This window comes from Ischnura elegans, chromosome 9 (genome assembly GCF_921293095.1).
Source record: "Ischnura elegans chromosome 9, ioIscEleg1.1, whole genome shotgun sequence".
NCBI classification, from domain to species: domain Eukaryota; kingdom Metazoa; phylum Arthropoda; class Insecta; order Odonata; family Coenagrionidae; genus Ischnura; species Ischnura elegans.
The window spans coordinates 9,156,309-9,172,484 of record NC_060254.1 but is presented as its reverse complement, the minus strand read 5'-3'; the positions used below and the strand labels follow the sequence as shown (position 1 = coordinate 9,172,484).

The window sequence follows — 16,176 nt, the reverse complement described above, 5'->3', positions numbered from 1 at the left end:
AAGAGCAGCCTAAAATGGACAATGGATGTTTCGACAGAAGAGCCTATGAGGTAGGAAGGTGCGAAAAAACTCAAGTTACCAACTTCGTGCCACTATAGCGTGGAAAAGTTGTGATACGTTAGTACAAGAAAAAAAAAGAATTATTATAACCAGTCATCATATTCCAATCCTGCAAAGTACCTTAAAAATGACAAAAATTAAAATAATAGTTTTTATTCATAGTAAAAAATTTAATGTTTCTTTTTTACATGCTATATCAATAAATGATGAACAATATTATGGATTATTATTATTAATATATATACATATACATGGTTTTAAACAATTATTTCTGATTGCACAAGATCACTAAAAACGTATAAATTTTGCTTTTAGCCGATTTTTCAGAGTTGTGTGATAATAGGGTGGTTTCCTATTATTTTTTTATTGCCTAAATCGAAAGATTAATACTCCTGGAGTACGTATTTCACGCTTTTAGATTTTTAAATGACGATATCTATTTTTCGCGATTAAATGAAAAGTGAAAAATTTCAAGCGCGCGAAAACGCGACGCGTAAGTAGGAATGATGGGAAAAAGGTCCGTGTGACGCATTTCTGGTTCCCCCTCCCGCCTTGTGAGGTGACCTTGGAGAGGCTCTGAGCGCTGATACGACGCAGGATGCTAGCGGGTAGCTGAGTGCCATGCTATCTGCCCAGACAGCACAGAATCCTCCGTATCTCATTCGTATGCAGATAGTATCCATTGACGAAAAGCGACGGAGCGGTAGTCAATGGATACTATCTGCATACGAATTAGATACGGAGGATTCTGTGCCGTCTGGGTGGTAGCGCTTGGCTTAAATAAGGATTTTTAATACCCTCTCAAGCGAAGGAAACTTTCTGACCACAGGCAGTTTTAATAGGTGATTAGTAAGAGATGTTTCCCTGAGCTCTGTGCCTCATGCTGCATTGGTAATCTCAGACGATCTAAAACTCCTTTCTACTCGTACAGAAACTAGGTCCCTGTGACGTCACGTGGAGTGGCATCGCATGGGCGCCAATCTGGCCTTTTTCAAATGCGGTTAGAATTGACCATTGCCATTCGTCTAAACTGGGATTTCTAAAACCAAATAATTTGTATATTATGAATACACTAATGGTGGGTAACAAATCGCAATCAGTACCTTTCGTTTTCTTCGATGAAGGTAACTACCCTATTACTTAAGGAAATATTTTAGTCTAAAGTACAATATGTTTGATTCTGCAGCTCTTCCCTTGTTTAGATATCATCTAATATGTATTATTTAACAGACCCAGAACTCACTGCAGGGGGGTGGCTGCACTTAGGGCCGTATCCCTGCCAATTAGGGAGCATGGCATCTGCATAACCTCTCCCTGCCATACTTCAGGCGTGACCACTAATTATTATAATTGGTGACTCATTGCAAATCTATTCTTTGTTTGTGAAATCCAGAGATCTGAATAGCACCGAATTAAATTAATCGTGATACAGTCCACTATCTTTTATTATCGAACATCACACCAAACATGATGGTCCTTGCGGATGCCGCATTCTACGAACGAAGATTGACTCTTAAGTCGTGTGGCTACGAGCAAGGCTAGGCCACTTCTACGCAGCTCCGAGAGTACGACCTTGGCAGGCAACGAGTCTCTCGGCGGCGCTAATCTCCACGCTATCTCTATCGCTATCTCCATGTTAGCACCTATACGCTCCATACCAGAACTGCGAGCATCTGTTGTAGGAACTCATCGTGGTTCATTGGCTGTGGTGTATCAGCAGCGGGAGGTGATCTTATAAGCTAAGTCATACGTTTAGTCTGGATCTTTCTTTGTCCTTTTCCTTTTTCCTTTTCCTTTTTCTTTGTCCTTTGTCCAACACAAACACCTTAATTCCTATTCCCTTAACTTTAAGGATGGATTCTAAAGCCAAACATATGCCAATAAAAACCCAAGGTTTGGCAAAGGCGAGTCTTACTCGAATAAAAACTTACGTGGATAAGTTTGACAAGGGGTCAGATATCGTCAACTTAAGGCTTGGTCTTGAGAGGATGCCCAATATCCTTGAAGAATACAATGAGGTTCAACGACAATTGGAATTAGGTGATGATGATGATCATTTACAGGTTAGAGAAACTTTTGAGGAAACGTACATGGAGGTACTCGCAGGAATGACCTCTATTTTGAAAGAAGAGCAAGCGGACTCAAATCGTTCGGTCCAATCTTCGGATCACGGTGGAGGTAGCTCACGGTCAAGACAGCTCAAGCTACTAAACATTAAGTTGCCCAATTTCAACGGAAACACAACAGAATTTCAACATTTCCACGACATCTTCACCAGTTTAATGTTACACAATGATGACTTGGATGATACTCAATGCTACTATTATTTACTGTCCTCTCTTAGTGGTGAGTCAAATAAACTAATAGAGAACTTGCCCATCATTTCCGATAACTTCAAGGTAGCTTGGGATATCGTTTGTAAAAGGTATGATAATACCAAACTTATCGCCACAGCGCATATCAAACGTCTCTTTTCACTGATAGCAGTGAGTGAGGACTCAGTTGGTGACATGAGAGTATTGGTCAATCAGTTGGTTTGTAATTACAATGCAGTGCAAGCGCTGCAATTGGAAATTCCTCTGCATTAAATCCTTCTTTCACAACTTGTTCTTGAAAAACTTGATGAACCTACTCGAAGGGAATGGGAACTAAGAATAAATTCTCATCAATTCGCAAGCTTAAACGAATTATTACAATTTCTAGACAATAAATATCAGTCGTTAGAAGTGATTAAGGCCAATCAGAACATGAAACATATAGTAACAAGTTCCAAGCAGCAGGAATATGATAAAAAATGCAAGAAAAACGTATGTAGCTACCAATGGTCAGTGTATATTCTGCAATCAATTGCATTCTCTTCACAAATGCACAGAATTTAGCAAGCATAGTGTTCAACAGCGAAATGAATTTGTGAAGCAACATTCCCTTTGTTATAATTGTCTTCAACCTGGACATAGAATGAATAAGTGCAATTCAGGTAATTGTAGGTATTGCGGTGGAAGGCACCACACTCTTCTGCACGAGATGAAAGGCAGCAAGTTTGCATCAAGACAGTAACCTTTTTCCACCAATGGATCACCTCACAATTCAGAAAATGATTTGACAGAGGACGCCAATGGAGTACAAACGAGCAATTCTTATTGTTCTGTGAAGATGACGTCAGAAACTCAGGTACTTTTATCCACTGCTATGGTTAAGGTACGTGACAGCAGTGGGAAATTCCACACTGGTAGAGCATTGTTAGATTAGTGCTCTCAATCTCACTTTGTAACAGAATCGCTGGTGCAGCATTTAAATTTGAGGAAAACGAGAAAAAACACACCAATTGAAGGTATCAACACGCAGAAATCCCATATGAAACACTGTGTTACTCTTCAGATGCATTCTAGATTTAGTTCATACGACATCACAGTTGAGTGTTTGCTTCTACCAAAAATATCAGGAGACATACCTTCAGCGTACGTGAACACTGCAAATTGGCATCTTCCAAGGGAACTTCCTCTTTCAGACCCTGTTTTCAATGAACCAGGAAAAATAGAGTTGCTGATAGGAGCAGATATCTTCTTTCACATTCTCAACCTGAGCGGCAGATAAGACCAGGACCTTATCCTGTCATGCAAAATACGGAGTTGGGATGGATTCTAGCTGGACGTTTTCATCAACAGGAGGATGCAGCGTCACCTGTTCTTCCGAAAAAGACATTCTTTCTTGCAAATGCGCTAGGTCTTCATGATCAGTTAAAACGAAATTGGGAGATGGACAACTTCACAAAGTCTCCACGATCAAAGGAAGATGTAGAATGCGAGCAGCATTTTGTCAAAAACACAACCAGAGATGACACTGGACGATATGTCATTTGGTTACCCTTCAAGGAAAATCCTGAATGCTTGGGAGACTCACTGGAAATGGCGAGAGTGAGACTTCATCACCTGGAAAGACGTATTGATAGAAATCCTAATCTACAGGCAGACTATGGAGGATTTTTAGCTGAATACAACTCTCTTTGACACATGGAGGTCATTCTAGATAGCGATTGTGCTTTAACAACCACTTGTTACCTGCCACATCATCCTGTTGTGAAGGCTTCTAGCACAACTACAAAGACAAGGGTAGTCTTCGACACATCTGCTGAGACAACTACTGGAAAGTCTTTGAAAGATGTCCTTATGGTGGGTCCAACGGTTCAACAAGATCTGCAGTTGATCAAACTTTGATTTCGAATTCACCAAATCGGGTTTACCGCAGATATAGAGAAAATGTATCGACAGGTACGAGTAGATGAACGGGATTGTAGGTTTCAGAGAATCTTATGGAGAAACTCTATGACAGGATCTATAAAAACCTTTGAGTTACAGACAGTCACCTACGGCACATCGTCAGCACCATTCCTGGCAACTAGGTGTCTGCAACAATTAGCCCAAGACGAAGAAGGCAATTATCCAATGGGAGCAGAAATCCTTTGTCATGACTTGTAGGTGGATGATTGCATGTCCGATGCATCGAATCTCAATGAAGCTCTTGAATGCCAAGACCAGTTCATTAAACTATTGAAAAAGGGAGGATTTAACTTACGCAAATGTTGTTCAAATCATCCAGCATTACTGGAATCTGTTCCCCTTGAACTTAGAGAAGTGCACCTTCCACCTCCTCTGGACAATCAAGACAAGGTGACAACTTTGGGTCTTCTTTGGCATGCAGCAGATGACCAATTTCAGATCATCAATGGTCTTCACAAATATCAAGAATCAAGATTTAGGAACCATACTACTAAGAGAATAGTAATAGGAGCCATTTCTTCCATTTTTGATCCATTGGGTTTTATGAGCCCAATAGTGATAACTGGCAAGGTTCTCCTGCAGCAATTTTGGTTAAAGGGAATAGACTGGGATGAAGAACTACCGGAAAAAACTTTATTATTATTATTTTATTTGCCCAGCGATCTTGTACATTAAATAATAAATAAATAAATAAATTAAATAAATAAAGGCACGTCAAGTCATACAATATATACACAAATATACCAACATAACAGACAGATCCTATACTACCCTATACACATACATATTTACATTTAAGTGTTAAAGAGCATCATCCAGATATTCCTCAACTGAATAATACATATTTCTTAGCAAAAGTTTTATCAACTTATTTTTAAACAAAATATCATCATTAACATTTTTGAAATCAGCAGGCAAATTATTAAAAAGTTTTATGCCCATTTCTCTGGGACCCCTACTGCTACAACTGCCACATTAACTGCTACAGCATTGGCAACGTTGGTACACTCAACTTTTGAAAATTGACAAAATCTTCATTGATAAGCTAGCTGTTGTAAAGGGAAGCCTTAGTGATCTTCAAATTCACGGTTTCTCGGTTTCTCAGATGCTTCCGAGAAGGCATATGGTGCTTGCATCTATATTCCAGCAACCAATGAAAGAGGCCAGACAAGAGTTAAACTACTTTATGCTAAGTCAAGAGTGGCTCCAGTGAAACAGGTTTCGCTCCCACGTCTTGAATTGTGAGCAGCTTTAGTGTTAGCACGTCTATTCAAAAATGTGACTACTGCAGTTAGCCACATCAAATTCAAGACATTTTTGCGGACTGATTCTAGGGTGACATTAGCTTGGATAGCAGCATCACCAAGTAAATGGAAAACATTTGTAGCAAATAGAGTAGCAGATATACAAGAAAAAACGTCAGACGTGCAGTGGTGTCACATTTCATCAGAAGATAATCCTGCAGATTTGATTACCAGGGGAGTAACTGCAGATATCCTTACCCATAATAAAACATTCATTCTGGATTCGCAGAATGCCATCTACATGGCCGAACTCCGGTTAACATGTCCAGGCAGAAGAAATTCCAGAACAAAAAAGGGAGAGGAAAACCTTCGTAAGCTTGAACGTTCAAGCATCTTATAGTATCATAGAAAGATTTTCTAGTCTGAGGAAATTGCAACAAGTGATGGCGTATCGTCTACACTTCAAAGAGAATTCAAGAACCACTCGTGTAAGAAGACAAATCGGTGAATTAACTCAGGAAGACATGGAGATATCACTTCAGCCCTTGATCAAGATGGCGCAGTACAGTGAATTCTGTTAGGAGATACATGGCCTTAAAGACTATGGGGTAGTTAGTTGTAAAAGCAATTTAAAATCCCTGAATCCAATCTGTTGTGAGGATGGACTTCTATGGGCCGATTGCAGAATTCCGACCTTCCCTTTCAACAGAAGCAACCTGCTATTTTACCACAACAACATCATTTAACCAAACTCATAAACCAAGAGTAACACAAGTGACTTCTTCAAGCGAGAGGCCAATTTTTACTGAATTCGCTGAAAGAGAGATTTTGGATCCTTAATGGAAGGAATGTGATAAGAATGATAGTCCATCGCTGTTTGCCTTGTAGCAAGTTAAGGGCTCAAGCAACGACACAGTAAATGGGACAGCTTCCGAATTGCTGAGTTAATCCCTCCACACCCTTTAGATATGCAGGGATTGACTATGCAGGACCTTTTTTTATAAGATCAGGTTCACCGCGATCCAGAATAAGAGTTAAATGCTATACAGCAGTGTTCATATGTCTTGCCACGCATGCTATACATTTGGAGGTAGTTAGTGGCATGACAGCTCAAGCATTTCTTGCAGCCTTTAAGAAATTAATTTCTCATCAAGGGAGGTGCCCAAATATCAACAGTGACAATGGGAGCCGACAAGGAGTTGCGAAGCTTATGTGAGACCGTGAGTGCAGTTCAAAAACATGAATCTGTAACTGAGTTTTCAAGTAGAGAAGGGATATGCTGGCACTTGATTCCACCCCAATCTCCTCACTTCCGTGGAATATGGGAGGCTGGCGTTAAGTCCTTCAAGTTTCATCTGAGAAGAGTCATGGGAATGGCGTGCTTGAGCTTTGAAGAATTCGCCACTCTCATTACGCAAATTGAAGGGTGCCTCAATTCAAGGCCTTTAGTTGCTCTGTCCAACGATCCAAACTATCCCTCTGCCTTAACTCCCAGCCATTTTCTCATTGGACAGCTCATTACCTCTATCCCACAACCAGATCTAATTGACGTAAGAATTGGCTTGCTTTCTAGATGGCAGAAGTTGCAGCGGCAGTTGCAGCAGTTCAGGAAGAAGTGGTCGAATGACTATTTGACTAATCTGCAGCAAAGAAACAAGTGGTCCATAGTCAGGAAAAACATTTATCCTTGATCTCTCCTTGATTACTCCTTGATCAGAAAGATAAGATCATGTGGACGCCACAATGTCTTTACCAGACCGGAGCTTGGGTAAATATGACTTACATATGTACACAGAACCAGGTTCTTTTATCATAAAATGATGTTCCTCCTCAACTGTCCGATGGCACTCCTTCGATTCATTCCTTTTTATTAAGTACTAGGATATCATCCATCCTTCTGTCAAAGTATAACCCATGTTGTTCACCTAAATCAAGTAAGTCGCTTAAAGTATGGCTCTCTTGCCTTCTAATTTTATATCATTCAATGGCCTTAGAAGTATCTCATTCATTTATAAATCCAATGCCTTCAAGCACACTTGATGCTAGCAAAGCAGCTGCACGGTCAGACACCCTGTATCAATCACAATGTAAAGATTAAGTTTGTAATTTAACCCTCATTTACCATGGTGATTTTCTTTTTCTTGGATGTTCTACGCATGTATGATCCTGTACAATTGGAAATAACTGTTTAAAATTATGAATATGTGTACAATAATAATAATCTATATCATTTGTGATCATGTTTTTGCTGTAGCATTAAAAAAATATGCATTTAATTTTATTTTTTTACTACGAAAAAAAGAATTATTTTCAATTTTTAGATTCTTTATAGGATCAGAAGATAATGCCCGATTTGAGTAAATTTTTAATTTCTTAAACTAACGCATCAAAAATTTTCCACGCTATAGCGACACAGAATTTGTAACTTGAGTGCTTTTGAACAACCCTAATATGGGGGCCAGGGGAGCCTGGTGTGACTTAGGAGTTTGGTAAGGGATCAGAAGTCAATTTGAATAGTTGAGGCTAGACAGGACCTACTATAATATCTAATTTAGTCCTCTCAAAAATGTCTTAACTTTTCACTCTCCTACCCCAAGGAAAATTACTCTTGATGACTACATACGAAGAATTGAACAAAGGTTTTTAAATTTTAATATGAATGTAGCAGAAGAAATCATGGACTATAGTCATGATGACTCTTTAAAACACATCTTCACCATGTTCCACTGTAAGCAGGAAAGAACTACAACCTCTTCATTCCCTGAGGGAACACAGAAGCACCGTCATCCTACCCGAGGGCAACGGCAATGATACATTGATTACGAAAATATCTGGATACCGTCAAAAAATTGAAGATAGTGTGATACGTTACACTTTCTACTTCCACATGATCTGTCAGTGCAAACGGGTATGAAGTTGGGGTGGTTCCACTGAAATATAAAAAATTGACGCTGGTATTCCGAGGGAGTAGTGGAGGATTTAGGTCGAAATCGTAAAACTGTATTAACCATAGGAGTGAGGGTCAACTAAGGTGTGTGGGTATAGTACACAACAGGGTATACGTTGGGTAATTTTAAATCACATCCGAGAATAAAGTCGTTAAAATGAACACTTACAGGTCTGGTTGCCCTAGTCCTTTGAATAAAAATATTTATGAAATGGGTTTTAAAAAGTATGCTATAACATGGATGACTCGATAAAATTTTGGATGCATTACTGTAAAGCAGCCAAGTCCTACAGTAGCACAGGGGAGGTTCTTCTGCATCAGAATAGATGCTTGGAACCAGGCTTGGAACTCAGTGTGATGAGTGTAGGTGCCTTTTAAGTATCCGACATATCCTGACAGAGAGTGACAAATACCGTGATGTGCGGACACAACTCAATGTAGGGGGAGCCCCCTCTTTGGGAAAATTTTGGAAAAGTGACATGCCTGCAAATGCATTTCACTCATTTTTGGCACTTAAAATTTGGCCATCAAATGTTATGTTAAAATTTGCTATATTTCAAAACTAGACAGTTTTAAATATAATTTTTATTTCTCTGAGGCTTTGGGGGGGATCTATCCCCCTCATCCCCCCCCATACACGCCACTGCCTTCTAGGACACCACCCTACTAATTTAAGAAGTACAATTTTGTTTCTCAAGGAAATAGGCCTGTTTAATAAAATTTAAAAGTTCCTGTCTATTTCATGTAAATAAATTGTGCAGTGACAATCCCTTAATTATACGATTTGAATCAAACGACTGAATCGTGGTGCAGAATGACCTTGCCGTTTACGCACCCTAATGCTCAATTCTACTACCTCCCACATGATCTGGCACAGACAAGGAAGACTGCTTCTTTGATAAAACAAGCAAATGTCCCTACTGAGGCGATTCCAGGATTTCTTTCTGGGGGGGGGTACAAATAAGGCTGTATCCAGGATTTTCTTCTGGGGGGGGGGGGGGGGACACAAGGATATCTCATAATACAAAACGAATGCTATGATAACGGGACCATATTAAAAATCTTACAATTTTTTAAGGGTCTGGGGGGGGGGGCAGTGCCCCCATGCCCCCCTCCCCCCCAGATCTGCCTATAAAGCCTTAACGTCATCTCACCATTTATGTACTCATGTTCTGATAAAAGAAATACTTGAGATAATAGCAGATATTTCAGACAATCTCACAGTGAGCCTGTATAAGCACATGTTATATTTTGGTGCACGTAGAAAAATTTCATAAACAAGCTGATGAAGTAGCAGTGGGATCACGACTATTGCCATCAAATACCAATTTTTGCATGGAAAACTTTGAAAAAAAAAGCATTATCATCTGATCCCCTCCAGCCAAGATACATTTGTTACTTTGCCGCATAGTCTGCCTAATCTCCAGTTCTTGAAAGATATGAATGACCAATATGAAAACATAAAATTCAACATGGTAAAGCAAGAAAATTGCTGCCTGCCTTTTCTATATGATATTTTCTATCATAGGGGAGATTGAATCCTAAGTCATTGAGTGCATCAGAAGATGATGCACACCAACTTCTATCAAAACAATCAAATCGACCATCATTCCTCACGGCAGGCAGCAGTTTCACGAACCCTCATTTACGCTTACGTGATTTAAGACGCTTGTTTCCCAATGGAGCTTGACCACCTAAAAAGGACTTTCCACCAAAAATGCTACAGAGGGAGTAATACCCCCACCTCTGAAAACAATTTGTAATGGCCAAGGAGTGTCTATCTGAGGACTCACAAAAACATCTATCCAGCTTTCCATTCATGCAAACCTACAGGTGATTGTAAAAAATCTTTTTCAAGTGTCCATATTCCATACATTTCCTCAGTATTGGATAAAATATCTTGGATACCAAATAGGCATAACATTTGCACTACCCACTTAACGCCATAAGTAAATATGAAGCTAGCCGTAGGGGGTTAAAGATTGTCGTAGAATTAATACGTCCCGAGTTTACCTCATCCCAAGCAAGAATATTAAATCATACTTTGGAAAAAATGGCCACACTGTAGATAAGTGAGTGAAAGAGCATCAGAGCTGCGCATTAGGGCGGATCGGAAAAATCGATTTTTTTCAAATCCATCTGGCCCAATGAAAAAAAGTTGTGGGACGGATCAAAAATAAGGCCTGAAAAATTTGAGACCTCAGTGAACCCCTGACCCTCGCTCAAATGCAATTTAGGGGGGTAAGGTCAAAATTCGAAAATATTATATTTTATGGTCATTCCCTATAGATTTTGCAAAGTTACTGTTCTATTAGGGAAAAAATTTCGTGCATTTTGACGTATATGCCACCGTTTAGCCACAAAATGCCTAATTTGAGTCCGCGCCCACAAAGAAAATATTCCAACGCCCACGCAGCGTCGCAAATAAAAGAGCAGCAAGCCGATCCCTTGCCCTCCCCGCTCGCTTCTTCCCCTCCCACACCTCAAATACAGCAAAATTCATCCTGCATGTGCTGCTAGGAGGGCGTTCATCTCTGATAATATAAATCGGAAATTGGTAGAAGGTAAAAAACGATGCATAGTGAGATGACTTGTCCCTTATTTGGCACCCCATGGGCGTTAAACAAATCGATGTTACCAACTTTTAGAGAAGTGATGAAATATTTTTAGATCCGCCAATGCAGGTAAAGGAGCCTACGGTCTATGAAGATGCCTCTCGAGTGGCTATGAAGGTGTGGGAACTTAGGATATGCGCTTCTATTCCGGCATTGTCTGACAGCTGTGATTAAGTGGATTTTGGGTGAAGGCCGCTCGCGTCCCCTCCCCGCTCGCCTCTCCCACGCCCCAGATGCACCAAAATTCAGGCCAAGTGGGTCTTTCTCCATTAGTCTTACTAATATTTGATGCTTCAGCATCGTTCGGTGAGGAATAATCACGAAAGAATTACTCAATTATCTGCTTTCCAGTCTGTATTTCTTATGCCAGTGTCATTCCTCATCTTTTGCTGCTGTCATCAAAGTTTTGGTAAATTCTTTCGCGAATCTCTCGTCAGCATGTATAATATAAGGAATATTTAACTTCAAATTTGAACATTCATGTCTCTCTCCAATATATCATCAGCGTGTAGTGCTTTACGACGATATTAAAATCCAGCAATTAAAAAAATATCGGATTGGTCGCCAAACGCATCCTTGCAGCAACGAATATTGGGTCCCTACATTACCCTCCCAATTTTAATGTCAAATCTAAGTCAACTTAGTACAATTAGCAAATAGACCACTGTAATGGATGAAATATGATTTGATGTTTTCCCGACGAAGGATGTGGGTAAAATCTTCTTGGGATTCAACAAAATTTATCCCTGAGGATGAGCCCCGAGTCGGAACTTGAAACGTTTACCATAATGGAAAAATTAACCCAGTGGGAATCCCGAGAAGAGTTTACCCATACTGCAAGGGATATTGGAATTATGCTTGTAGCAGAGGGATGATGCCTCCTTTTTGGGCGGTATTCACTTGGTACCATCATATTCAAATCCTTTTTAATTTTAACTTTTCACTTGGAAAGGAATCGATAATCCCAGATTTTTTAACTTTTGTTAATCCTCTGACGGGGGAGGCTAACCTCCAAAAGTGGGACCCTGTTTCTTCAACTAACACCACACTTTCCCCTCAAAACTTGGATTGATAAGTCCTCTTGCCTTTTTTCATCACACAAGAGTATAGTCTTTCATTCCAATAAAATGGAGCCCTTAGATGACACCTCTATTTCTTATTCACAGTAATTAGCATCTTTTTCTGTCTACGTAAGTAATTTTGGTGCACTAGCTTTGATATATATTGTGAAGTTATGACTTTTGCATCAGCTAACGTTGCGGGAATGATCATTGCTGTTGCTTGGGTCCTGCATATACCTCTATCACAGTTGGCAGACGCATTTTCCCCGAAGAAGTTCCAATTTGAGTTTATTCCTATAAGTTTATTTATTAGTCCTTAATGTTTATTTCATGAGGAAAGTATAGATACTATATATATATATATAGAGTAGGCATAATGCTTAGAAAGAGTGCTGGGATGCGTGTTAAAAGCTACCTGCAGTTTAATGAAAGGATAGTAATTGTGAAGATAGATACTAAACCCGTAGCTACTGTAGTGGTGCAGGTTTACATGCCTACGTCAGATTATGAAGACGAAGAAGTAGAAGATGCCTACCAAGATATAGCGGAAGTTATCAAGCAGGTAAGAGGGGAAGAAAATCTTATTATTTTCGGTGACTGGAACCCCGTCATTGGCGAAGGTCAAGAAGGAACAATAACTGGGAAATATGGGTTAGGTAACCGAAATGAAAGAGGAGAAAGGCTACTTGAATTTTGCTCGGAGCACAGGCTAGTGATTGCCTACACTTAACACTTTAAAAAAAGTTAAAAACTTTATATCCAAGCATGGTGCCACTTATCTTCGCAATATATTCACAGTACAACTTCAGGTAAAACCTGAGGAGAATCGATGTTTAGATAAGAGGGCCAAAAGGAGGGACTCTGGAGAGAACACTCCATGTGGTACCCTCTGAAGCAGGGGCGCAGCTAGGAATTATGGCTGGGGGGGGGGGGGTTTCAGGTGCAAAACACAGGTGTGTCTGAGGGTGTGGAATACCCGCCAGGGTAAGCGGGAGGTGCGGGTGCCCTCCCCTTGAAAAAATTTCTGATCAATGGTTCAAAATGGTTAGTTTTGTGGCCATCTGAGGGATATTTTATTGATATTTACACTATTCCGTAAGAGATGGATTAAACTTAAAAATTTCTCTGAGCTCTGGTTTGTCCCCCAACACCCCCTCCACACTGTGCCACTGCTCTGTAATATTCAATTCTGTTCAGCATTAAGTTTAGAGCAAATTTTAGCCCGCTTATCTCCCCCTAACATAGATCTGCCACTAGAGAGACCTCTAATTTGGCTTTAAATCCTCCAGCTGCATGAAACATTTGTGTACCAGAGTACCAATGATATTGGGAAAAACACACAAGAACATTCAACCATCTCTTCTAACCCACTCTCCCCCACACATCTTGTTTTAACCATCAAACTCTATCATTCATGAATGGGACAATTCGAAAACCTTCCCTCTCATCCAAACTTGACCCTCCTTCGCTTGTTAGCAGTCACATATACCATTCCCTAGCAGTAATAGCTTGTCTTCCAATATCCTCTCAATGCCCAATGGCTACTAGATGCCATTAGAGAAGAGTTTTAGCCAATGATCCTACTCTTGACTTGGTGGCGCTGGTGTGGCACCAGACAGTGGTGGGAGTCAGTGATGCCCGAACTATGGCAGGAAGAGGTTCGACAGATGCCATGCTCCTTAATTGGTGTTTCATTGCAGATGTAATCTTTGTTTTGTGGAATCCAGAGATCTGAATTTCAACCCATTAGATTTATCGTTACACAGTCCACTATTTTTCATTATCGAACATCGCACCAAAATCCAATGTTAATTGTAAGTGACATCTGCCAATTTCCTCTGTGTTTTTTGTCAGCGGTGAATCCTGAGAGAGGCATTGTAAATGGGTACTCAGGGCAGGCCTGCAAGATTATACTCCTGAGAGTGGGGAAGAAAGTCAGTGACTTTTATGTCTGTGTGTCTCTCTCGAGGGAATGGCCTGAGGAATGATAAAGGATAGGAGGTGCCACTGTGTTGAGAGCCTGACAGTGCCTCCGGGGAGAGGATAGGAGAAACCAGCACCACCATTAAGAACAACGGGGTTCATAACCAGCAAAACCATATAATTAACGTGCCAACGAAATTGGAAGATTATTCTATAAAGAGAAGAATACATCTATCATTTTGTTGGATGCCAGAGAGGTGCAGTAGAATCCTTGGGTATCCAATTTCCCTTGATAAAATGGTAGTTTTGTTTAGACTCCCACGACAGCTGGGAGGTAACCCACCAGGCCCTCCCACCTAGCACCTCCCCCTCGTCTCTAACCTCGATCCAGCGCTTTTAGTTATTAAATAGGACACAGAATTATTATCAGCTTTCATATATGTAGTACGTATTTGTCCCGTAGATTTTGGCCAGTGAAATAGTTTCACGAAATTATCCAATATTTCCACTAATCTGGCAAATAGTGGGTGGGGTCCTTTCCAGGCACCCTCTCATAGAGAATCAGTTGGAGAGAGTGGCGTAGGAAGGAGGGAATGGGGGTCCGTAACCCCCTCCCCCCCCCTCCGAAATATTTGAACTCAATTACTTTGCTTTATGAAAGAAAACAAAATATTGAAATATCATGAATTAAAAGATTCATTTGTAAAATGAAGTTTTGTCGATTATGAAAAGTGTTAAAATCATTTTAACACCCATTACTTGGTACCCTTTTTATTCAAAAATTTCCACGTCTGTTTTGGACCCCCCCGAACGAAATTTCTGGCTACTCCACTGGGTGGAAATTGCAAGTGTAATATACCTGCTCTGCCCTTCCCAGCAGAATACAAGCGCTCGCCTCCTTGGAAAATTTTCCCACACATTGGAGAAGAATCGCAATATAACTACCACATCTGAAGGGTGAAGAGCTTCCCATTTAAAAAATTACTTTGACAATGTAAAAAATAGCTTTTAAGGGCGGATACACATGTTCAATCAAAATGTGTTTTTCAAATAAATGTGAGAGTTAAGATGATTATTAAACGAGAATATCAGCAAAGAGTAAGAAACTCACCCACGCCAAAAAGTTTTGCAAAAATGACTAAGGAATCATTCCGGTAGATGAGGTTTAATGCGTGAATTCTAGTGGCGTAATTATGGGTGTGGATGAGGGGATATATCCCCCCCAAAGCCTCAGGGAAATCAAAAATTATTTAAAAAATATAGTCTGGATTTCATGTATAATAACTGAATCTGCTTAAAGTTAAATTTTAAGTGCCAAAATGATGTGAAATGCATTTTCAGGCATTTTATTTTTCAATATATTTCCTGAAATCTCTGTTTCCTGGGGGGGGGGGGGGGGATAGCCCCAACAATAGAAGCTCTATGGCCCCAACTAACCGTCCATTATCCCCTCCCAAAGCCCCATTATCCCCCCCACCCAAAGCACATTCCTAGTTATGCCACTGGTGAATTCATTGATATGGGTCGGCAACGAAGGAGTTACACAGTTAACTTTAGCTATTAACAGCATACTTGGCTCTGAATTTGACGTTCCAAATAATGATAAGAAGAGTGATCTCATGGTAGAACTCTTCTTTTGTTTGGACCTGGTTTGAACCGCATGGCATTTGTCCCTCCATAATTTCCAGCTGGTTGAATATTTGCTCACCTGATGGCGTGAGCGAAGAGCTGAAGGATGGACGTTTGGGCCTTGGTAGCAAGGAAGGGGACTGGATTCAAACGGCTGCAAAGGCTGGTAGTATATCTGCATTTACATAAGAATGAAAGATTCGTACTTTAACGGATATTCTAATTATTTGAGCTCGAAATTGAAAGACCCAGCAGTGTTGAATTGCATATTTACATTAAATGGGTCGCTCATAAGTAGCATTTTCGTAGATTATTCGCAGTTTACGTTTAGCAATTGCACGCGTATATCATTGTGACCACAGAGAGTTTCAAAGATATTGCATTTTCTAGGGAGGAACATCGGTAAATGTAACAACATTG

At 40.2% G+C, this 16,176-nt stretch overlaps 1 protein-coding gene across 1 annotated transcript; it reads left to right on the top strand.

Moving 5' to 3' along the window:
* The first annotated feature begins 4,070 nt into the window (after positions 1-4,070).
* On the top strand, positions 4,071-7,272 carry LOC124165880. Its single transcript, XM_046543421.1, has 2 exons — positions 4,071-4,229; positions 6,736-7,272. Exons 1-2 carry the CDS (start codon positions 4,071-4,073, stop codon positions 7,270-7,272), a joined length of 696 nt encoding a protein of 231 aa, XP_046399377.1.
* The last annotated feature ends 8,904 nt before the right edge of the window (positions 7,273-16,176 follow it).

What these genes read in the sequence shown, in the direction of transcription:
- LOC124165880 (XM_046543421.1), top strand. Translation starts at nt 4,071, where the DNA reads ATGGAGGTCATTCTAGATAGCGATTGTGCTTTAACAACCACTTGTTAC. An exon ending in CTTTGAAAGATGTCCTTATG is followed by an intron (nt 4,230 to 6,735) that starts GTGGGTCCAACG and finishes TTTCTCATCAAG; the next exon opens with GGAGGTGCCCAAATATCAAC.